The sequence below is a fragment of the Pecten maximus genome, chromosome 19, assembly GCF_902652985.1.
Source record: "Pecten maximus chromosome 19, xPecMax1.1, whole genome shotgun sequence".
In the NCBI taxonomy this organism is placed as follows: domain Eukaryota; kingdom Metazoa; phylum Mollusca; class Bivalvia; order Pectinida; family Pectinidae; genus Pecten; species Pecten maximus.
In genome coordinates, this window is record NC_047033.1 from 19,285,343 (window position 1) to 19,311,065 (window position 25,723).

Here is a 25,723-nt window from a genome sequence, read left to right on the forward strand (position 1 = left end):
GATGGGCCAGGGGGCCTGCACATAAACTTTGGCTGATAGAGGGGGATGGGCCAGGGGGGCTGGCACATAAACTTTGTCTGATAGAGGGGGATGGGCCAGGGGGGCTGGCACATAAACTTTGGCTGATAGTAGGGGATGGACCAGGGGGCCTGCACATAAACTTTGTCTGATAGAGGGGGATGGGCCAGGGGGGCTGCACATAAACTTTGTCTGATAGAGGGGGATGGGCCAGGGGGGCTGGCACATAAACTTTGGCTGATAGTAGGGGATGGACCAGGGGGCCTGCACATAAACTTTGTCTGATAGAGGGGGATGGGCCAGGGGGGCTGCACATAAACTTTGTCTGATAGAGGGGGATGGGCCAGGGGGGCTGGCACATAACTTTGTCTGATAGAGGGGGATGGGCCAGGGGGGCTGGCACATAAACTTTGTCTGATAGAGTGGGATGGGCCAGGGGGGCTGGCACATAACTTTGTCTGATAGAGGGGGATGGGCCAGGGGGGCTGGCACATAAACTTTGTCTGATAGAGGGGGATGGGCCAGGGGGGCTGGCACATAAACTTTGACTGATAGAGGGGGATGGGCCAGGGGGGCTGGCACATAAACTTTGTCTGATAGAGGGGGATGGGCCAGGGGGGCTGGCACATAAACTTTGTCTGATAGAGGGGGATGGGCCAGGGGGCCTGCACATAAACTTTGTCTGATAGAGGGGGATGGGCCAGGGGGGCTGCACATAAACTTTGGGTGATAGAGGGGGATGGGCCAGGGGGGCTGGCACATAAACTTTGTCTGATAGAGGGGGATGGGCCAGGGGGGCTGGCACATAAACTTTGGCTGATAGTAGGGGATGGACCAGGGGGCCTGCACATAAACTTTGTCTGATAGAGGGGGATGGGCCAGGGGGGCTGCACATAAACTTTGTCTGATAGAGGGGGATGGGCCAGGGGGGCTGGCACATAAACTTTGGCTGATAGTAGGGGATGGACCAGGGGGCCTGCACATAAACTTTGTCTGATAGAGGGGGATGGGCCAGGGGGGCTGCACATAAACTTTGTCTGATAGAGGGGGATGGGCCAGGGGGGCTGGCACATAACTTTGTCTGATAGAGGGGGATGGGCCAGGGGGGCTGGCACATAAACTTTGTCTGATAGAGTGGGATGGGCCAGGGGGGCTGGCACATAACTTTGTCTGATAGAGGGGGATGGGCCAGGGGGGCTGGCACATCAACTTTGTCTGATAGAGGGGGATGGGCCAGGGGGGCTGGCACATAAACTTTGTCTGATAGAGGGGGATGGGCCAGTGTAATCGAAACATCAACTTAATTTCCTCTTAATAATAAAATAAAATGTAAACTTCCAAAAGTAATTTCATTGTGATTTAGCTAGGTGTTTGAAATGGGATCTTTATTGACTAGTTATTATTTGTGTTTGATCTGTAGGGGAAGTAAAAGACCAGATTGAAGTTTACTCACAAGAACTTGCTCTAAAGACAGAAGAAACATATTCTCAAAAGGAGGAGATCACCAACCTTTTAGCTCAGCTAGTCGACCTCCAGCGGAAATGTAAAGTTGTAAGTATATAATGGTAACGATGTAAAGTTGTACATATATAATGGTAACGATGTAAAGTTGTCAGCATATAATGGTAACGATGTAAAGTTGTAAGTATATAATGGTAACGATGTAAAGTTGTAAGTATTTAATGGTAACGATGTAAAGTTGTAAGTATTTAATGGTAACGATGTAAAGTTGTAAGTATATAATGGTAACGATGTAAAGTTGTAAGTATATAATGGTAACGATGTAAAGTTGTAAGTATATAATGGTAACGATGTAAAGTTGTAAGTATATAATGGTAACGATGTAAAGTTGTACATATATAATGGTAACGATGTAAAGTTGTAAGTATATAATGGTACGATGTAAAGTTGTAAGTATATAATGGTAACGATGTAAAGTTGTACATATATAATGGTAACGATGTAAAGTTGTACGTATATAATGGTAACGATGTAAAGTTGTAAGTATATAATGGTAACGATGTAAAGTTGTAAGTATATAATGGTAACGATGTAAAGTTGTAAGTATATAATGGTAACGATGTAAAGTTGTAAGTATATAATGGTAATGATGTAAAGTTGTAAGTATATAATGGTAACGATGTAAAGTTGTAAGTATATAATGGTACGATGTAAAGTTGTAAGTATTTAATGGTAACGATGTAAAGTTGTAAGTATATAATGGTAATGATGTAAAGTTGTACGTATATAATGGTAATGATGTAAAGTTGTAAGTATATAATGGTACGATGTAAAGTTGTAAGTATATAATGGTACGATGTAAAGTTGTAAGTATATAATGGTACGATGTAAAGTTGTAAGTATATAATAATAACAATGTAAAGTTGTAAGTATATAATGGTACGATGTAAAGTTGTAAGTATATAATGGTAACGATGTAAAGTTGTACGTATATAATGGTAACGATGTAAAGTTGTAAGTATATAATGGTAACGATGTAAAGTTGTAAGTATATAATGGTAACGATGTAAAGTTGTAAGTATATAATGGTAACGATGTAAAGTTGTAAGTATATAATGGTAACGATGTAAAGTTGTAAGTATATAATGGTAATGATGTAAAGTTGTACATATATAATGGTAACGATGTAAAGTTGTACGTATATAATAATAACAATGTAAAGTTGTAAGTATATAATGGTAATGATGTAAAGTTGTCAGCATATAATGGTAACGATGTAAAGTTGTAAGTATATAATGGTAACGATGTAAAGTTGTAAGTATATAATGGTAACGATGTAAAGTTGTACGTATATAATAATAACAATGTAAAGTTGTAAGTATATAATGGTAACGATGTAAAGTTGTAAGTATATAATGGTACGATGTAAAGTTGTACGTATATAATAATAACAATGTAAAGTTGTAAGTATATAATGGTAACGATGTAAAGTTGTAAGTATATAATGGTAACGATGTCAAGTTGAAGTGGGAGTAAACATTCTGTAGACAGTAGTATTGTGTTTAAGGGACTGTATCCTGACATTGTTTGAAGAAATTGCCTTTTTCTCTAGTTAACAGCAGAAAACCTTGAGCTCCAGAAGCACCTTGAGGCCTCACAGTCATCACAGAAACACCTGACAAAGGAGGTAAGTTTGGGTCAAGGTCAAGGTCAACTCTTCATTATATCTGAGGATGTCGAGGTAAAAGACCAAGAGGCAAACAGACTTGTTTTTGGTGTATAACAGCTAGTTGATGTAAACTGATATTTGATTGGTGTATTACAGCTAGCTGATGTAAACTGATATTTGATTGGTGTATTTCAGCTAGCTGATGTAAACTGATATTTGATTGGTGTGGTACAGCTAGCTGATGTAAACTGATATTTGTTTGGTGTATTACAGCTAGCTGATGTAAACTGATATTTGATTGGTGTATTTCAGCTAGCTGATGTAAACTGATATTTGATTGGTGTGGTACAGCTAGCTGATGTAAACTGATATTTGATTGGTGTGGTACAGCTAGCTGATGTAAACTGATATTTGATTGGTGTGTTACAGCTAGCTGATGTAAACTGATATTTGATTGGTGTGTTACAGCTTGCCGAATACAAAGATAAACATGATGAGGTATTGGAATTACTGGAGGAGAACCAGGAGGAGTTACGGAAGCTGCGACGGCAACAGAAACCTAACGTAGCTAAACATAGCTACCTGTCGACATCACTACTCAGTATTCCGAATGACTCCATCGCCTCGGAACTTGAGTCATCTCTCAAATCAGAAATAGATTTTCCTATAGGTTACTCACCAGCAGAGAGGAAGTGAGTATAAACTGAGAAATTTATACAGTTAATGTGAACGAATATAAGGGGGGTAACTCTAATATAATTAAACAGGTAAGGTGAAGGAATATACAGGTAAGGGTAAGAAATATAAGGGGTATAACTCTAATATAATCATACAGGTAAGGGGAAGGAATATAAGGGGGATAACTCCAATATAATTATACAGGTAAGGTGATGGAATATAAGGGGGATAACTCCAATATAATTATACAGGTAAGGGGAAGGAATATAAGGGGGATAACTCCAATATAATCATACAGGTAAGGGGAAGGAATATAAGGGGGATAACTCCAATATAAAAATACAGGTAAGGGGAAGGAATATAAGGGGGATAACTCTAATATAATAATACAGGTAAGGGGAAGGAATATAAGGGGGGGATAACTCTAATATAATAATACAGGTAAGGGGGATAACTCTAATATAATAATACAAGTAAGGGGAAGGAATATAAGGGGGGATAACTCTAATATAATAATACAGGTAAGGGGAAGGAATATAAGGGGGGATAACTCTAATATAATAATACAGGTAAGGTGATGGATTATACAGGTAAGGGTAAGATATATAAGAGGTATAACTCTAATATAATCAATCATACAGGTAAGGGGAAGGAATATAAAAGGGTAACTCTTATTTAATTATACAGGTAAGGGTAAGGAATATAGGGGGGGGGGGAACTCCAATATCATACAGGTAAGGGGAAGGAATATAAGGGGGATAACTCTAATATAATCATACAGGTAAGGGGAAGGAATATAAGGGGGGATAACTCTAATATAATTATACAGGTAAGGGGAAGGAATATAAGGGGGATAACTCTAATATAATTATACAGGTAAGGGGAAGGAATATAAGGGGGGATAACTCTAATATAATTATACAGGTAAGGGGAAGGAATATAAGGGGGGATAACTCTAATATAATTATACAGGTAAGGGGAAGGAATATAAGGGGGGATAACTCTAATATAATTATACAGGTAAGGGGAAGGAATATAAGGGGGATAACTCCAATATAATTACAAATGTATGATGTGTACATATCAATATTAGGTAAAGTTATTAAGGGGGCATAACTGCATTGGAATTACAGAGCTATATTATACGATTGTCATAAGGGTTAATAATTAAAGGGGGTTTCAAATAAGATAAAATAATACTTCCAGTATGTAAATAAGATCAAACTTAGGAAAGGGAGATAACTCCAATTAAATACATATTTATTAGGTTTAGTTATTAAAGGGGGTAAATCTGCTAATATTACTATTTTATGGTATAATATATTAATACCTTAAACTTGGACTTGCAGAGTTCATAACTGGAGGATTTTTGAGACCGCCAAGGCGGCAAAGAAGGCGAGCAGTAAACACAATGGTATCAGTAACAGTAACAGCTTTGGGACGGAGAAGACTTCTGGAATCTCCGGAATGTCTGGTCTGTCCGGACTCTCCACACTCAGTCTCAATGACAGTCTGGATTCAGGTGCTCGCTCTCCTGCTATGTCTGGAGTTGCCTCATCTGTTGGGAAACTTGGGGCTCTGTCATCGAACATGTCCAATCGAAGTTCCATGTATTTCTCGGAAACTGAGTCTGTGCAGAGTGATGGGTACACCGCTGATCTGGACAGCCTCTACGGGTGAGTGGTTTCTCTGATCGGCTGATCTGGACAGCCTCTACGGGTGAGTAGTGTCTCTGATTGGCTGATCTGGACAGCCTCTACGGGTGAGTGATTTCTCTGATCGGCTGATCTGGACAGCCTCTACGGGTGAGTGATTTCTCTGATTGGCTGATCTGGATAGCCTCTACGGGTGAGTGGTTTCTCTGATTGGCTGATCTGGACAGCCTCTACGGGTGAGTGATTTCTCTGATCGGCTGATCTGGACAGCCTCTACGGGTGAGTAGTTTCTCTGATCGGCTGATCTGGACAGCCTCTACGGGTGAGTGATTTCTCTGATCGGCTGATCTGGATAGCCTCTATGGGTGAGTGGTTTCTCTGATCGGCTGATCTGGATAGCCTCTACGGGTGAGTGGTTTCTCTGATCGGCTGATCTGGACAGCCTCTACGGGTGAGTAGTTTCTCTGATTGGCTGATCTGGACAGCCTCTACGGGTGAGTGATTTCTCTGATCGGCTGATCTGGATAGCCTCTACGGGTGAGTAGTGTCTCTGATCGGCTGATCTGGATAGCCTCTAAGGGTGAGAAGTTTCTCTGATCGGCTGATCTGGATAGCCACTACGGGTGAGAAGTTTCTCTGATCGGCTGATCTGGATAGCCACTACGGGTGAGAAGTTTCTCTGATCGGCTGATCTGGATAGCCTCTACGGGTGAGTGATTTCTCTGATCGGCTGATCTGGATAGCCTCTACGGGTGAGTGGTTTCTCTGATCGGCTGATCTGGATAGCCTCTACGGGTGAGTGGTTTCTCTGATCGGCTGATCTGGACAGCCTCTAAGGGTGAGAAGTTTCTCTGATCGGCTATGAACTTGATTAGGGGTTCATTATCATATCAAATCAAAGTAACTGTATCATACAAGTCAACTATCCTAGATTGGAGGGAAATTATATGTTGGTTTTTTTCTTATGTAATTCCGAAACCTTAATTCCATAATAAAATGAGATAACAGTAAGACATTCCAAAGAACAACTTTAGGTTGTAAAGAGAACACATGTAATCAATGTATACAATCTTTATGACAGTGACGTAAAGAAGCACAGCCTCGGACGACCAGGTATACCAGGCTCTAACGACCTAGAAACGGCACTTCGGAAGTTGTCTATCCGTCGAGCTAATGAACTCAATGAGGAGGACTTTTTTGAGGATGAGGAAAATAGGAAACGACAAAGGCACAGGTAAGAACAGGGTAATGGACATTTATACCTGGTTATTACCACAGGTAGGGACAGGGTTATGGACATTTATACCTGTTATTACCACAGGTAGGGACAGGGTAATGGACATTTATACCTGGTTATTACCACAGGTAGGGACAGGGTAATGGACATTTATACCTGGTTATTACCACAGGTAGGGACAGGGTAATGGACATTTATACCTGTTATTATCACAGGTAGGGACAGGGTAATGGACATTTATACCTGGTTATTACCACAGGTAGGGATAGGGTAATGGACATTCATACCTGGTTATTACCACAGGTAGGGACAGGGTAATAGACATTTATACCTGGTTATTACCACAGGTACGGACGGGGTAATGGACATTTATACCTGGTTATTTCCACAGGTAGGGACAGGGTAATGGACATTTATACCTGGTTACCACAGGTAGGGACAGGGTAATGGACATTTATACCTGGTTATTACCACAGGTAGGGACAGGGTAATGGACATTTATACCTGTTATTATCACAGGTAGGGACAGGGTAATGGACATTTATACCTGGTTATTACCACAGGTAGGGACGGGGTAATGGACATTTATACCTGGTTATTACCACAGGTAGGGACGGGGTAATGGACATTTATACCTGGTTATTACCACAGGTAGGGACGGTGTAATGGACATTTATACCTGGTTATTACCACAGGTAAGGACAGGGTAATAGACATTTATACCTGGTTATTACCACAGGTAAGGACAGGGTAATGGACATTTATACCTGTTATTACCACAGGTAGGGACAGGGTAATGGACATTTACATTGATACCTGGTTATTACCACAGGTAGGGACAGGGTTATGGACATTTATACCTGGTTATTACCACAGGTAGGGACAGGGTTATGGACATTTATACCTGGTTATTACCACAGGTAGGGACAGGGTTATGGACATTTATACCTGGTTATTACCACAGGTAGGGACAGGGTAATGGACATTTATACCTGGTTATTACCACAGGTAGGGACGGGGTTATGGACATTTATACCTGGTTATTACCACAGGTAGGGACAGGGTAATAGACATTTATACCTGGTTATTACCACAGGTAAGGACAGGGTAATGGACATTTATACCTGTTATTACCACAGGTAGGGACAGGGTAATGGACATTTACATTGATACCTGGTTATTACCACAGGTAGGGACAGGGTAATGGACATTTATACCTGGTTATTACCACAGGTAAGGACAGGGTAATGGACATTTATACCTGGTTATTACCACAGGTAGGGACAGGGTAATGGACATTTATACCTGTTATTACCACAGGTAGGGACAGGGTAATGGACATTTACATTGATACCTGGTTATTACCACAGGTAGGGACAGGGTTATAGACATTTATACCTGGTTATTACCACAGGTAGGGACAGGGTAATGGACATTTATACCTGGTTATTACCACAGGTAGGGACAGGGTTATGGACATCTATACCTGGTTATTACCACAGGTAGGGACAGGGTTATGGACATTTATACCTGGTTATTACCACAGGTAGGGACAGGGTAATATACATTGATACCTGGTTATTACCACAGGTAAGGACAGGGTAATGGACATTTATACCTGTTATTACCACAGGTAGGGACAGGGTTATGGACATTTATACCTGGTTATTACCACAGGTAGGGACAGGGTAATAGACATTGATACCTGGTTATTACCACAGGTAAGGACAGGGTAATGGACATTTATACCTGTTATTACCACAGGTAGGGACAGGGTAATGGACATTTACATTTCTACCTGGTTATTACCACAGGTAGGGACGGGGTAATGGACATTTATACCTGGTTATTACCACAGGTAGGGTCAGGGTTATGGACATTGATACCTGGTTATTACCACAGGTAGGGACAGGGTAATGGACATTTATACCTGGTTATTACCACAGGTAGGGACGGTGTAATGGACATTTATACCTGGTTATTACCACAGGTAGGGACGGTGTAATGGACATTTATACCTGGTTATTACCACAGGTAGGGACAGGGTAATGGACATTTATACCTGGTTATTACCACAGGTAGGGACGGGGTTATGGACATTTATTACCAGTATTTTACGATATATATGTACATAGATTTGATGAAATAGAAAAATTGCATCCCATATATAATTTATATAAAATCTCATTTGATGGCATAAACTTTAAACCATGTGTTATGAAACTTGTTCTTCAGGTTGTTAAGTATGAATTTTAGTTGACTTGGTATATATCACAACCATGCAGTGCCGATCTTATTCGAATTTTTGATTCCCCCCCCCCCCCCCTTTTTTTCCCCTATGAATATGAGGTACATGTACCAGGTTTATGATAAATAGAATCTCACACTCTTGTCAATGTAATATATGATATTTTCATGAGCCTTTTAACATATTACATTGTAGCATCTTGTATGTATAATTTATTTGTTTATCTTTGATATCCAGATCTGATACCAATAAGTCAGATGCCCAAGAATCGACTGATACCCCTGGGATGTGTCCAACTCCAGACAGTACACTTTCCACTGGAAGTTTCCGATCTGGATTCTCCCAGTTTTCTTATCCAGGAAGTAACAGCTCACACTACCGACTCCCGGAGAAACTTAAGATCATCAAGCCACTAGAGGGTAGGAGTTTTAGCACTGTAGCATCCTTGTCCACTTACTGGAATTTCTATAAGAGAGATTTTAGATTTTCAATTTTTAATCCCAGGAAAAGTAAATTAAATGAGGACTTATGACACACATATACCTTAAAACTACACATTTTAAGCTGCTATTTCTGTTGAAGTTCTGTAGATATAATCCAAATCAGTAATTATTGACGATGTAACCTTTATTTTCATTTTTTCCCAATCATTGCTGTTAAAATTTGAAAGTCTTTAGTCAAATCAGTTGAAGAGAATGCCTTTTGTTTCGGATATAAATGTTTTTGATAAAGTTTTTTAATCTGTATAAATATGTGAGAATTTCAGCAACCATCACCTAAAAACTGTCATATGGTGTGATAAGAGTGTTTGTGTAAATGATTACCATATAAAGGTTTGACATTTAAAGATTTGACCTTTTGCTTTGACCCCAGGTTCTGTCACTCTGCGCCATTGGCAACAGCTGGCCACGCCCCACCTGGGAGGAATCTTTGAGTCTCGTCCAGGGGTTCAAATTAAGGGCGAGAGGAAACTGGAACTGAATGAAGAAGTGTACAATCTTAGTGACTTAGAGGAAGATGGTATGTCTTTTTAACGAATGGGAAACAGAAAATGTCAGTATAAAGGAATGGGAAACAGAAAATGTCAGTTTAAAGGAGTGGGAAACAGAAAATATCAGTTAAAAGGAATGGGAAACAGAAAATGTCAGTATAGAGAAATAGAAAACTGAAAATGTCAGTATAAAGGAATGGGAAACAGAAAATGTCAGTTTAAAGGAATGGGAAACAGAAAAAGTCAGTTTAAAGGAATGGGAAACAGAAAATATCAGTTAAAAGGAATGGGAAACAGAAAATGTCAGTATAGAGAAATAGAAAACTGAAAATGTCAGTATAAAGGAATGGGAAACAGAAAATGTCAGTTTAAAGGAATGGGAAACAGAAAATGTCAGTTAAAAGGAATGGGAAACAGAAAATGTCAGTATAAAGGAATGGGAAACAGAAAATGTCAGTTAAAATGAATGGGAAACAGAAAATGTCAGTATAAAGAAATGGGAAACAGAAAATATCAGTATAAAGGAATGGGAAACAGAAAATGTCAGTATAAAGGAATGGGAAACAGAAAATGTCAGTATAAAGGAATGGGAAACAGAAAATGTCAGTATAAATGAATGGGAAACAGAAAATGTCAGTTAAAAGGAATGGGAAACAGAAAAAGTCAGTATAGAGAAATAGAAAACTGAAAATGTCAGTATAAAGGAATGGGAAACAGAAAATGTCAGTATAAAGGAATGGGAAACAGAAAATGTCAGTATAAATGAATGGGAAACAGAAAATGTCAGTATAAAGGAATGGGGAACTGAAAAAGTCAGTTAAAAAATTTTAAAAGATTATCACATCAGGAGGTTCACAGACAAATAATAACTTGATGAATGATAACAACTGATGATCACATGTTGCTGTTTAAAAGAAAACCAATATTTTGGTTGATGTCACATGATTCTTTATATCACGTTTTCCTCTCACATCGAGAGTCATAAAATGTCTGGTATGTTACAGAGGATTACGAGGATAACGGAGACTGCTACAAGAGATTCCAGGAGAGTTCCACAATAAATACCTACACAAACTCCACAGTGAAACATCCAACACAGCTTGTCGGGTAAGTGAGCTTCGGTGTTGTCGTCACTGTTTACGATTCTACCTGATTGTTTCTGATTCCAATCCAGTCATGTGATGTATGTGCCATATTGTTGTTTTCGTGAAACACTTTTTGAAATATTTTTAATGTTGCAGTTTATTTCTGTTACAAATTTCTGTTGATTTGATGATTTATCTTGATTTCAGTTTTAGCTATTACATTAATTTTAGAGTCGGACTAAGCCTGATTCCAGTTTATTGGAATGCCTACCAGTAGACATGAAATTTTCTGCTTCATGTTTATACCAGTTATTAAATGCATGGATATTTTTAGAAAGTTTTTTTTTCTGCACAATTATTCAAAGATGTTAGTTGTCTCCCCTTCCTTAAGATTCTGACCACTAGATGGCAGTACTGTAGTGATAATGTGCCATCATTTGTTTACAGTGAGGAGGAATCGGAGCTTGACTCTGACGTAGAATGTGTAGAGTAAGTTGACTTATGGCAATCAATTGCTATTTAATTGGAATTTTCAAAATTTCATCCCAAGGCCAAAGAAGAAAAAAGAAAAAAACCTAGTCAATTGTAGCTCTCCGTATCTATATGTATGGCCCACACTTCCTCTCCTTCCAAACCTTCCCTAACAGCATCATAGTACCTCGCTACAAGTTTCTCAATCAGAAAGAATCTGTATACCATCCAAACTGACATTTCACCACTCAAAACGTACCATATCTGTTAGCTCATCCAATTCACAGATACACAGTAGTGGAAATATATATATGATAGGCTAAATGATGTTGGAAAGAAAGAGAGAGAAAAAAAAAAGTTGTTTTTTTTTGAAAATCTGTAGAAGTTCTACTAATATGTATAATTCCAACTCAAAAAGTTTTTTTATTTTAATTCCCCATCAACAAGCTACAATTGACCAGTATTACAAAATGTCATGGTTTAGTAAGGCTCTTACGGCTGTCTGCTTTGATGTAACTTCACAACTTCAGATTACATAATCACAGTTGTGGTCTTAGCTGTTTATAGTGCATGCACCTTTTTTGATGGACACAGAGCTGCCTCTGCCCTGAGAAGCATGATTTGATTTGTGATGTCACTCACAGTAAAAGTACCACGTTTTTCCCTGAAGTCTTTTCTTCGTTAACTTGTTTGATTCAGTAATGCATGCATGTTTGGTACCTGATAGTTATACGCTTTATATGCTAATGGCTTGGTTTAGAGTTGTTTGGTAAATTTCAGTATTATAAACTACATCAGCATTTATCATATTGAATTTTCACAGGAGGATCCAGAGTAATTGACTATTTCTACTATAGGTGAACTAATTACAGGTGTACGATGATGGCTGACTCTCATGTTCTTCATAAGTTTATTCTTTTGTTTAATATGTAAATACAAAGATTGTGAAAACATTTAATTTTTTTGATAATTTATTTTGTCTTATAATACTGTTTACGCGCTATTTGCGAACTTGTTTTAAATTCTCTAGGGAGATCATACAGCCACTCATTAAAGGTTATTTTGACATTTATAATTGTTTACATATAACAGATGATATGTTACATGATATCAAAAAAACATGGTTGTCGTTATAAGCATAAAGAGTTATCAAATCTGGCTGAACTGTTCAGAACAAGTCTCTTACTAATTCAAAAAGATAAGATATCCCCAATAGCCAGATTGTGAAATTTCTAATTCATTAAAATTTGATGCTTCCATTTTAAATGAAAATCACTAAATTTTCACCCAAAAGTCAGGAAAATAAATCTACCTGTAGATTACAATTCCTACAAGAATTCAAAATGTCATTGAACTAAACAAGTATATAGCTCTATTTATGTTACATGGCTTGGCCAGCTGATATATCCTACTATTGAGAGTACTAATGTATTAGGACGGTCTGTAGGGTCAGACCTAGTCTGTAGTGTTATAGCCATTTAGGCAGCGTAGAGTTTGTTAAGTTCAGCCTTTTGCTTGTGACTTATTAACCTTATTTATCAATTTCAAAGGGTCAATATATTTCGTGGTTGCTCTGTCTGACCTAGTTCAAGGATATTAAATTTTGTGCAAGCACACTTTTATAAACATTCTGCAGTAAACTTTCTAAATCGATCATATTATATAGAAAAATATAAATATTAATTATGGGGAATATGGTGAAATTGAATTCCTCTCAAATATACCAACTATACTGTATTTGTCAAATACTGGTACTGCCCTATTCAACGTATTGTTTGTCAGTACATATAAAGTTCACATAAAAATTGATTTAGCAAAATGAGATCACTATTGAATATTTACTTATTTTCAATAGCTAATATATGTTGAGAAATTTCTTATTTTTAAATACAGAATCAAAAAAATGATTTTTTTTTTGTAGATCAACATCAACAAAATCTTCAACACCTCGGCTCACTTCAATGGTTCAGTCGAGCGGAACGACGACCTATAGCATGTCGCTGGGACTAGCAGCCATCTTAAATGAGCGTGACTTTGCGAGTTCTTCTGACAAGAAAGTCAATACATCAGGAGCCAGCCAGGCGTCACGAACATCGGGCTGTTTGGTGTCCGAGTCTCACTTTGATTTGTCAAAGTCAAAAGCACAAGCCGTAACAGTGACTTCGTCCTCTGGAACTGGTGTTGCCTTGACAACCAGTTCTCCAACAAAAACATCACCGGAGAGGACTCATTCATTGGCGGGTGTGGATTACCAGGAGGGAAATCTCCTCAATCGTATCAAAAACACAGGTTTTTCGCTGTATGGTTATCTCGGGAAAATGGGCCAAAGGACAGACTCTGTGGTGTCGTTACCGGAACAACTTAACGAGAAGAAAAACACTTCACAGAAAGGTGCGATTCCTAAAGTGTCTGTGTCACCGACTCAGTCATCTTCTGTTGATAATCTTGTGACAATTGCCGCCCCACCAGAGGGCGGAGCTGAGGCTTCCAAGTCAAAATCTGCTGCAACAATATTTGGAGGTGGAGCGTCTGGGGGTGGAGTTCTTGGTGCATTGACCTCAATTAGAAAAAGTGGCATATTTTAAAAAATATGACTTGTATATTTCTGTATAACATTTTAGGCTGGTTTGATGTATGGACTTTCTACTAAGTAGATATAAGCATACTCACAGTAGTGACAGATGATACGATGATCAAAAATGTTGAAGTGCTCATTTTTAATTGTCCTTGTGAAGCTAATTGTGATAATAAAACTTTACACAGGGGCAAAACTTTATTTCTTAGAGATACAAGAGCCATTTAACCTAAGATGATAAATCACACAATTATTTAATGAATATAATTTCTTGCCCCTGTGCTACACTAGCCAAGGGAGGTAATCGAGATATAACACAATTATTTAATGAATATAATTTCTTGCCCCTGTGCTACACTAACCAAGGGAGGTAATCGTGATATTACATGAATGATTAGTTAACATTATTCCAATATTGCAGTGTTCACATCTAAATTATAATTTGTTTGCCCCCGTCTTGTAAGGACAGAAATCTCATCTGTTTTTTAGTCTCCTTGATGTACTAGTCATGGTGTTTATAGTCAATATGAATGCCAAAACAAAAAGAAACAAATGATGCTGTCCCCTAATCATTGTGAGAGGCTTGGGTCCAGTTATACTCTCCCACGTGTAACATTGGCTGGATCTAATCATCTTCTATTCATTTGAAATATTTTTCTTCAAAATGACTAAATTCATTTTACAGCTAAAGATGCATATTAATTTAAGTAATTGGAAATAACAAACTGCTTAAGTAAATCTGTCTGCTGAATCAATCTATTCTGACATTCATCCACATAAAAAGGGCATTAAGGTTTCTTTTTGAGTTATTTCCAAAAGTGAAGGAATTTAGAAATATTCAGTCCTGAGCTATATGGCATTACTGATGGAAAACACGAACTTTGTTCACGGTATACGGTATGAGTACAGCCATGGTAATGATTAGAGTGATTTTTCTGCAGTTTATCTTGTGTTCAATTTTTGGTTCTCTTAAAACTAATGCTTCATGGCTAAAAAAATAATTAAAAACATTGTCAATCAAATTTACTGAAGCTCAGAAGGAGAAGGAAATCACTTTGTAACCAAGTTACATGTTATTTGTGTAAAAACAACATGTTCATCTTGATTTGAATATTAATAACATTACCCACAAGTTTATCTTTTTGAATTTTTGTTGAACATGACGATTACTAAGGTATGATATAGAAATCTAAAAACTTAAATGAATTTTAAAAGAGAGTGTTCTTTATCAAATTTAGATCAAGTCAAACTTGTTTCATAACTTAATTGTTGTAGTTGTTTTATTGGCATGAAACTTTCAGTATAGATTTGAGTTGATTTATGTGATAGTTAAAAACTTTGAGTTTTTTTATTTGTACACTTTTTATGCCTATATATTTGTGCATAATTAAGGGGACGGAATATCTAAGATACAGTTGTACTAGCTAAGTTGATGTTGTGTGCATTTTGAACTTATTATCTCATGCTGTGACCTTTGAACTTGATGAACTTATTTGCTTTGAATTTTTGCTGCACGACCTTTGCATAAATAACCTCTCTAGCTCAATTTCTCGTCCAATGAAAACACTTGTTACACACGTCTGTCAGACCACTATACCAATGCGATATGAGAGGAGTGCAGGAACATCACTAGACATCAACCTTATATTCTAAGCTGATTTCTGATTGGTTCTCTGCAATTGTAGCAATTGACAATCATGTCACATGACCTCAAAGGCCAGCTGAGTTTTGTAAGCTGAATTCTTATTGGATTCCGCCAACATCAGAGGGATTTCCCCATTACCTCACACCCACAGTACAGAAATGGGATACAGGAGAAAAAGACTCAATATGCTGAAGGCCGAGCGGAACAGATTTGGTTTCGCTAGATCCGTTCATGCTGTGTATTACATTCTTTATTTATGCCATGAATTTTCAAGATTATTTTTATGATTATGTATATTCCTCACCGTGTTTGTAAACTTTATACCTGTGATTGTGTTTTAAATAGTTTTGTAGTCATATTATACTGATGTTGTTCATTACATACTCTGTTGAGAAATGGTAGCCATTATTTAATTGAAGTCTTGAAGACGGCAAATAATTTTCATGTAGTTACCTGTTATCAGTGTCATAATACCCATAAAATAACAACCCTGTTATCAGTGTCATAACACCCATAAAATAACAACCCTGTTATCAGTGTAATAACACCCATCACATAACTACCCTGTTATCAGTGTCATAACACCCATCACATAACTACCCTGTTATCAGTGACATAACACCCATCACATAACTACCCTGTTATCACTGACAACACCCATCACATAACTACCCTGTTATCAGTGTCATAACACCCATCACATAACTACCCTGTTATCAGTGTCATAACACCCATTACATAACTACCCTGTTATCAGTGACATAACACCCATCACATAACCACCCTGCTATCAGTGACATAACATCCATCACATAACTACCCTGTTATCAGTGACATAACACCCATTACATAACTACCCTGTTATCAGTGTAATAACACCCATCACAAAACTACCCTGTTATCAGTGTTATAACACCCATCACATAACTACCCTGTTATCAGTGTTATAACACCCATCACATAACTACCCTGTTATCAGTGACATAACACCCATCACATAACTACCCTGTTATCAGTGTCATAACACCCATTACATAACTACCCTGTTATCAGTGACATAACACCCATCACATAACCACCCTGCTATCAGTGACATAACATCCATCACATAACTACCCTGTTATCAGTGACATAACACCCATTACATAACTACCCTGTTATCAGTGTCATAACACCCATAACATAACTACCCTGTTATCAGTGTCATAACACCCTTAACATAACTACCCTGTTATCAGTGTCATAACACCCATCACATAACTACCCTGTTATCAGTGTTATAACACCCATTACATAACTACCCTGTTATCAGTGACATAACACCCATCACATAACTACCCTGTTATCAGTGTCATAACACCCATCACATAACTACCCTGTTATCAGTGACATAACACCCATCACATAACCACCCTGCTATCAGTGACATAACATCCATCACATAACTACCCTGTTATCAGTGACATAACACCCATCACATAACTACCCTGTTATCAGTGACATAACACCCATCACATAACTACCCTGTTATCAGTGTAATAACACCCATCACATAACCTACCCTGCTATCAGTGACATAACATCCATCACATAACTACCCTGTTATCAGTGTAATAACACCCATCACATAACTACCCTGTTATCAGTGTAATAACACCCATCACATAACTACCCTGTTATCAGTGTCATAACACCCATTACATAACTATCCTGTTATCAGTGTAATAACACCCATCACATAACTACCCTGTTATCAGTGTTATAACACCCATCACATAACTACCCTGTTATCAGTGTTATAACACCCATCACATAACTACCCTGTTATCAGTGACATAACACCCATCACATAACTACCCTGTTATCAGTGTCATAACACCCATTACATAACTACCCTGTTATCAGTGACATAACACCCATCACATAACCACCCTGCTATCAGTGACATAACATCCATCACATAACTACCCTGTTATCAGTGACATAACACCCATTACATAACTACCCTGTTATCAGTGTCATAACACCCATAACATAACTACCCTGTTATCAGTGTCATAACACCCTTAACATAACTACCCTGTTATCAGTGTCATAACACCCATCACATAACTACCCTGTTATCAGTGTTATAACACCCATTACATAACTACCCTGTTATCAGTGACATAACACCCATCACATAACTACCCTGTTATCAGTGTCATAACACCCATCACATAACTACCCTGTTATCAGTGACATAACACCCATCACATAACCACCCTGTTATCAGTGTACATAACATCCATCACATAACTACCCTGTTATCAGTGACATAACACCCATCACATAACTACCCTGTTATCAGTGACATAACACCCATCACATAACTACCCTGTTATCAGTGTAATAACACCCATCACATAACCACCCTGCTATCAGTGACATAACATCCATCACATAACTACCCTGTTATCAGTGTAATAACACCCATCACATAACTACCCTGTTATCAGTGTAATAACACCCATCACATAACTACCCTGTTATCAGTGTCATAACACCCATTACATAACTATCCTGTTATCAGTGTAATAACACCCATCACATAACTACCCTGTTATCAGTATCATAACACCCATCACATAACTACCCTGTTATCAGTGTCATAACACCCATCACATAACTACCCTGTTATCAGTGTCATAACACCCATCACATAACTACCCTGTTATCAGTGTCATAACACCCATCACATAACTACCCTGTTATCAGTGTCATAACACCCATCACATAACTACCCTGTTATCAGTGTAATAACACCCATCACATAACTACCCTGTTATCAGTGTCATAACATCCATCACATAACTACTCTGTTATCAGTGTAATAATATAACTACCCTGTTATCACTGACAACACCCATCACATAACTACCCTGTTATCAGTGTTATAACACCCATCACATAACTACCCTGTTATCAGTGTCATAACACCCATCACATAACTACCCTGTTATAAGTGTCATAACACCCATCACATAACTACCCTGTTATCAGTGTCATAACACCCATCACATAACTACCCTGTTATCAGTGTCATAACACCCATCACATACCTACTCTGTTATCAGTGTTATAACACCCATCACATAACTACCCTGTTATCAGTGTCATAACACCCATCACATAACTACCCTGTTATCAGTGTAATAATATAACTACCCTGTTATCACTGACAACACCCATCGCATAACTACCCTTTTATCAGTGGTATAACACCCATTACATAACTACCCTGTTATCAGTGTCATAACACCCATCACATAACTACCCTGTTATCAGTGTTATAACACCCATCACATAACTACCCTGTTATCAGTGTCATAACACCCATCACATAACTACCCTGTTATCAGTGTAATAACACCCATCACATAACTACCCTGTTATCAGTGTACATAACACCCATCACATAACTACCCTGTTATCAGTGTATAACACCCATCACATAACTACCCTGTTATCAGTGTCATAACACCCATCACATAACTACCCTGTTATCAGTGTTATAACACCCATCACATAACTACCCTGTTATCAGTGACATAACACCCATCACATAACTACCCTGTTATCAGTGTTATAACACCCATCACATAACTACCCTGTTATCAGTGTCATAACACCCATCACATAACTACCCTGTTATCAGTGTAATAACACCCATCACATAACTACCCTGTTATCAGTGTAATAACACCCATCACATAACTACCCTGTTATCAGTGTAATAACACCCATCACATAACTACCCTGCTATCAGTGACATAACACCCATCACATAACTACCCTGTTATCAGTGTAATAACACCCAGCACATAACCACCCTGCTATCAGTGACATAACATCCATCACATAACTACCCTGTTATCAGTGTAATAACACCCATCACATAACTACCCTGTTATCAGTGTTATAACACCCATCACATAACTACCCTGTTATCAGTGACATAACACCCATCACATAACTACCCTGTTATCAGTGTTATAACATCCATCACATAACCACCCTGTTATCAGTGTTATAACACCCATCACATAACTACCCTGCTATCATTGAGGTGACACTCATTACATAACCACCCTGTTATCATTGAGGTGACACTCATTACATAACCACCCTGTTATCAGTGTTATAACACCCATCACATAACTACCCTGTTATCATTGAGGTGACACTCATCACATAACTACCCTGTTATCAGTGTAATAACACCCATCACATAACTACCCTGTTATCATTGAGGTGACACTCATCACATAACTACCCTGTTATCATTGAGGTGACATTCACTACATTTGTTATGGATGTGTAATAACTTTTTAAAATCTACAAATGTAAATCGGATTATCCTCGAATGTGAGGTTTTAATGACCAACTGGTAGAATGAATCAGATTCCGAGGGACAAGATAGCCATAGTTAGTTTTATATAGTCTAACAAATACATTGATGCCTAATACAACAGTTTACAGATGTCTGAGATGATTTGAATTTGATTTTGGATATATATAAGACAAATAACTACTTTCATTAATACCCTTTTTTTTGTGTGTGCCAAAATTTTGCTACCAAAACCCTGTCATTTGAAATCATTTTATTTCTTGATGTGAACAAGTAAATCAGTTCCAAACACTGGTGACAATGTCAGTATATGAAAAATACATGATTTCTTAACAAACATTACTATTTGTTTGTTAGAATCATGTAAAGAATCGTACAATAAACCTGTACAATCAAACTTAGTTGTCTTGCAGTGATAACTCAAAGTATAAATTCAGTTCAATTAGTAAATATTTTATCTGTTGAATTCTTGTGATAACTTTAAGTGTTTTCACTACCCCAGCTGACTTCGAGATACAGAGGTTTGGCTGTGTTTGATACACTTTTTCACCATCACACTCCTTGCTGATTATTTCCTGAACTAAAATTGTTCATTCTGTGTTTTTCCAATAATTTCATTCTGAAATCCTCAGAGAACTTTCTACTAAAGCCAACAAAAATGAGTTTGAAACATGGTGTTTTTATACCAATGAAAAAATTCACTTGATCCTGCAAATTTTAAACATTCACATTCTGTCTCCAGTTTTCTTGTGAAAAGAATTCTGTTTAATCATCAGGTTTAATGAATTGGTTATAAATGACAGGGATGAAGATGTTCTCATTGTGTTCACTGTCAAACAGTTCTCCACTGTACAGCATGAAATGTTAGTGTGGACTTTCTTTCCTGATTTTGAGCTTTCAAAATATTTCATGGCTACAAACTTTAATGCAAAAATAATGTGACAATAATACATAAAACAATATTTGTTATATTTATATTTGTAGTTCCATAGCAACCACACAAAAAATTACGAAAGTTTATACACACCAAGTGTTTCATGTTATACAGTATTCCTTGTATATAATTTGTGTTCATCCAGCAGTGCAGCGTTATAATATAATACTTTATCTTACTGGTGACCAGTGAGTCGTGTCCTCACACAGGACGTGACCAGTGGGTCGTGTCCTCACACAGGACGTGACCAGTGGGCCGTGTCTTCACACAGAATATGACCAGTGGGTCCTGTCCTCACACAGGACGTGACCAGTGGGCCGTGTCTTCACACAGAATATGACCAGTGGGCCGTGTCCTCACACAAGACATTAAATACTTACCAGTATATTATCTTGTAGAGTCCTTGAATATTGTTGTGTGTGGTTTTGAAATTTATTAAACTCACTTTAAGTCTTTAAAAGTCTTGAATACTATTCTGTGGTCTTGAAAAGCCTTGAAATATGATATGAAAGTACCTTGAACATGGGAAAATGTTCTTTTAATTCAAATTGGAAGAGCAACTCTTTGTTTTAATCTAGAGTTTGTGACCTGTAAGGTTTGTCTGTTCATTTGGTGACTAAGTTGTATATAGGTGTATCCCTTATCAATATCCATAGTTCATTTCTCAATCCCTGTACACAGGCCCCCGTGTTACCAGTGAGAAAGCTTGTACATGTCTGCTGCTAGTATGTTATATTTAGCTTGATACACAAATACAACAATGTATTTTCACTGTGATATATATAACGTTTTTGCCTATAAACATGTCATAATATATTTTTTTTGCGTAGAAATGATCGTTACATTCAGAAATTTGTTTATGATGTTGATAAATAATTGTATTCATCAACAATGACCTTGCTCCAAAATATTGAAATATATTGAATATTTTTATTTTAACTTTTGGATCAACCATTTTTACAGATGAAACTTTCCTTCGGGACTTTGTAAATTATCAATTGATGAAATTTGAACTCCAAAAATACATTTTGTCCAAGGAAGTTTTATTTCTTTTTCTTAAAAATTGCAAGGTAAAATAATACTACTACATTAGTAAGAGTTTTGCATTCCATCAGTAAGTTTCCAAACTCCACTGTAGAACGGTGGCCGATCTTATAAAGAAAAATCTTTTTCTAATATACAGTATGCTTGGTACAGATATATGTCTGAATGTTTGATTAGAGACTGTTGATTATTGTTTAATTTTTCTGTTTCGTCTAATGTGACCCGATTATTGTTTAATTTTTCTGTTTCACCTGATGTGACAGGAGTATTGTTTAATTTTTCTGTTTTGCCTGATATGTGACACAATTATTATTTGTGAAATATTTTCATTTTCTTGTTTTCCAAGCACTTGTTAAGTTATAGATTTATTTATGGTTACACCAAATCTGCAATATATTTTTATCAACTTACTGTTTGTAGAAGTTCAGATAATTGTTTTGAGCTGTTTAATTTGTGCTATATAAGTTTTGATTCTATTTATAAAAACTAACAAAAGCTATGCAAGTGTTCTTAAATTTAAGTTTGACAGGTTTATAAATTAAGGTGAAGAAAAAACTGTTTTTCATTTGTCTGTAAACTGATGTGTTAACCCACAAGGAATTGGCACAAATTCTGAACCCATGGTCTATTTATATGTAATTTATTATGAAGATTCTATTACATATTTATTGACTATGGGTTCAGAATTTGTTCCAAAGTCCCGGGTTCTAAACTTTTAACACACCAAACAGAAAACATTTGATGAAATACATCAGAGTGAAGCCTCATTGGTTGGGCTGTAGATATTGTTTCTAGGTAAAAACCTGGAATCAAAAAAATGATTCCAAACTTGTACAGCTAGACAGATGATCTTAGACTGATAAGATACCATTGTATCTTTATAATGTTTAAATCGTCAGGAAAATTACTGCTTTAGAATAGTGTGAATCACCTGAAAACACTACTCTATGTCATAGGATGCTGCAGGCCGGCCGATTTATTATCCGACGTTTTTGTGTCGACATACGACACCTGTCAATTAAAGTTTCTCACCGAGTTGAACCTCTAACATTGTTGAAGTACAGAAAACAATGATTTTGGGCATTATTTTTAAATGCTAAATTCTAAATATTATCACCCGTACTTATATATTTATAAAAATTTCTTTTAAATAAATTATTATGATAAATATAATATTATCAAAAAGCCAATAATAAGTATTTATTAAATTAATTATACACCATTCAATCATTCTTGAATGTTATCTCCTTATTTCGATTGACAAGCAAGTCTACTTTTTTTCGTGGAGATGTTTACTATTATACAAGAAAGAATTGAAATGGTATTCTGTATGTATCCAGTGATGTGACCATGTCTGTCAATAAGCCCACCCATATCGTGTACAGTCTGTGTATTGTCCGTGGTCTATGAAGTTTGAGAATGCCTTCTGTGGGCTATCTGATGAAGCGGGCTATGTGATGAAGGGGACTATCTGACAAAATCTCTTCCAAGAAACATGAAAACTGTGGGCTATATAATATGCGTTCAGGTATCCCATGGGCAATGCACTAGAGTGGGCTATCTATCATAGACTTTAAATTATAAAACAATTGTTTCGGCTTGTGTAGGCAATACACAGTAAATTACAGTTCTTCAGGGAAAATGCTGTTTTATTGTCCTGTAACAAGCCCACCCCCGACATTGTGTCAAAGTTGATGTTCTGTCCCCCTGGATAATTATCTCAATTACAGGATAACTATGGTAACAAGTAAATCTTTATTACAATTACAGGATAAATATGGTAACAAGTAAATCTTTATTACAATTACAGGATAACTATGGTAACAAGTAAATCTTTATTACAATTACAGGATAACTATGGTAACAAGTAAATCTTTATTACAATTATAGGATAAATATGGTAACAAATAAATCTTTATTACAGTTACAGGATAACTATGGTAACAAGTAAATCTTTATTACAATTATAGGATAAATATGGTAACAAGTAAATCTTTATTACAATTACAGGATAAATATGGTAACAAGTAAATCTTTATTACAATTATAGGATAACTATAGTAACAAGTAAATCTTTATTACAGTTACAGGATAACTATGGTTACACGTAAATCTATATAACATGATGTTTGAATTACAGCTGGCAATTTTAAGGGGAGGTAACTCTAGATATACTGCTGAAATACTCCTGTAAATGATAAAAACATGGTTTGTTAATTAGCTTTGCTGTACCAATTTTGTTATTTGTAATAATTCTTTTGCTTTTAGAAGTATAATTCATGCTCATGAACAAATGTTATTAAGAGTATCCAGAATGTTCATCAAATGGAAACTATATAGAGCTTTAAATAATCATGTATCATAATTGAGTTGAAAGGTTACTAGAGTAATATGTATTTTGACATTTACTATCATCAAGTGTGTATAGAATAATTACTTCCATCAATCGATAAGTCTCGATCTGTATCAATCATTATTAAATTCCTATGACAGAAAAAGAATCTCCAACCAGCCATACCAATCTTTATATCCTTCATTTTGATAATATTTAATTGGACCTACTTTTGTAAAATTCATTTGAATAAAATTTTTGTCCAAATCAAACATCTTTCGAAAAGACATAGGAACATTACTGGTATGAAATTTAAACTAAATGATTTTACCATTGATTTATACATTTAGACAAGAGGACCATGAATTGGTACCTAAAACAGATCACATTTCAAAAAACTATAAATATTAAATATACAATTGTCCACCAAAATCAATGTTTAAAGTTATATATTCTTAGAACGTGTACCCATACATAATTTTTCCTTGGAATAGATTTTATTTCTTGAGTTAAGGTTTGAAATATAGCTACATTTTTAATAGAAATACTCTATTCATACAAATTCCGCAAATCATTCTGAAGTAATGGTACCTGTGTGCTTACAAAAAAATATTCATTTGAAGTGAAACTTATTGAAATGTTCAGGCTGTGATCTGTTTTGGGTACTGGCATTAATAATAAAGATGTCAGAAAGTTCTATAAATATCTCGTGACCCTCGGGTAACAATTTTCCCTTTATTTTAAAATCATATGAACCATCCTCTGAATTTTTAACAAATTAATGACATGTTTGCTTGGTGATTTGATTTACTCATCATGAACGAGCTCTGCATACTTTCTCGTCATGAACGAGCTCTGTATACTTTCTCGTCATGAACGAGCTCTGCATACTTTCTTGTCATGAACGAGCTCTGCATACTTTCTCATCATGAACGAGCTCTGCATACTTTCTCGTCATGAACGAGCTCTGCATACTTTCTCGTCATGAACGAGCTCTACATATTTCTCGTCATGAACGAGCTCTACATACTTTCTAGTCATGAACGAGCTCTACATACTTTCTAGTCATGAATGAGCTCTGCATACTTTCTCATCATGAACGAGCTCTGCATACTTTCTCGTCATGAACGAGCTCTACATACTTTCTCGTCATGAACGAGCTCTGCATACTTTCTCGTCATGAACGAGCTCTGCATACTTTCTCGTCATGAACGAGCTCTACATACGTTCTCGTCATGAACGAGCTCTGCATACTTTCTCATCATGAACGAGCTCTGCATACTTTCTCAT

General features: G+C 36.8%; 1 protein-coding gene across 2 annotated transcripts in view; it reads left to right on the forward strand.

The window, feature by feature from the left end:
• LOC117317396 (trafficking kinesin-binding protein 1-like) overlaps positions 1 to 15,720 on the forward strand; it is a 55,431-nt gene extending 39,711 nt beyond the window's left edge. The window contains exons 7-16 of one of the 2 annotated variants that reach the window (XM_033872206.1): positions 1,439 to 1,569; positions 3,092 to 3,166; positions 3,617 to 3,840; positions 5,176 to 5,502; positions 6,563 to 6,715; positions 9,204 to 9,385; positions 9,840 to 9,986; positions 10,962 to 11,064; positions 11,490 to 11,531; positions 13,435 to 15,720. In XM_033872206.1, coding sequence (XP_033728097.1) covers positions 1,439 to 1,569; positions 3,092 to 3,166; positions 3,617 to 3,840; positions 5,176 to 5,502; positions 6,563 to 6,715; positions 9,204 to 9,385; positions 9,840 to 9,986; positions 10,962 to 11,064; positions 11,490 to 11,531; positions 13,435 to 14,098 — 2,048 coding nt within the window. In that variant the 3' untranslated portion in view covers positions 14,099 to 15,720. The remainder of the gene's footprint in view (positions 1 to 1,438; positions 1,570 to 3,091; positions 3,167 to 3,616; positions 3,841 to 5,175; positions 5,503 to 6,562; positions 6,716 to 9,203; positions 9,386 to 9,839; positions 9,987 to 10,961; positions 11,065 to 11,489; positions 11,532 to 13,434) is intronic. The other variant, XM_033872207.1, reaches the window with a different exon arrangement.
• Positions 15,721 to 25,723: the final 10,003 nt, after the last annotated feature.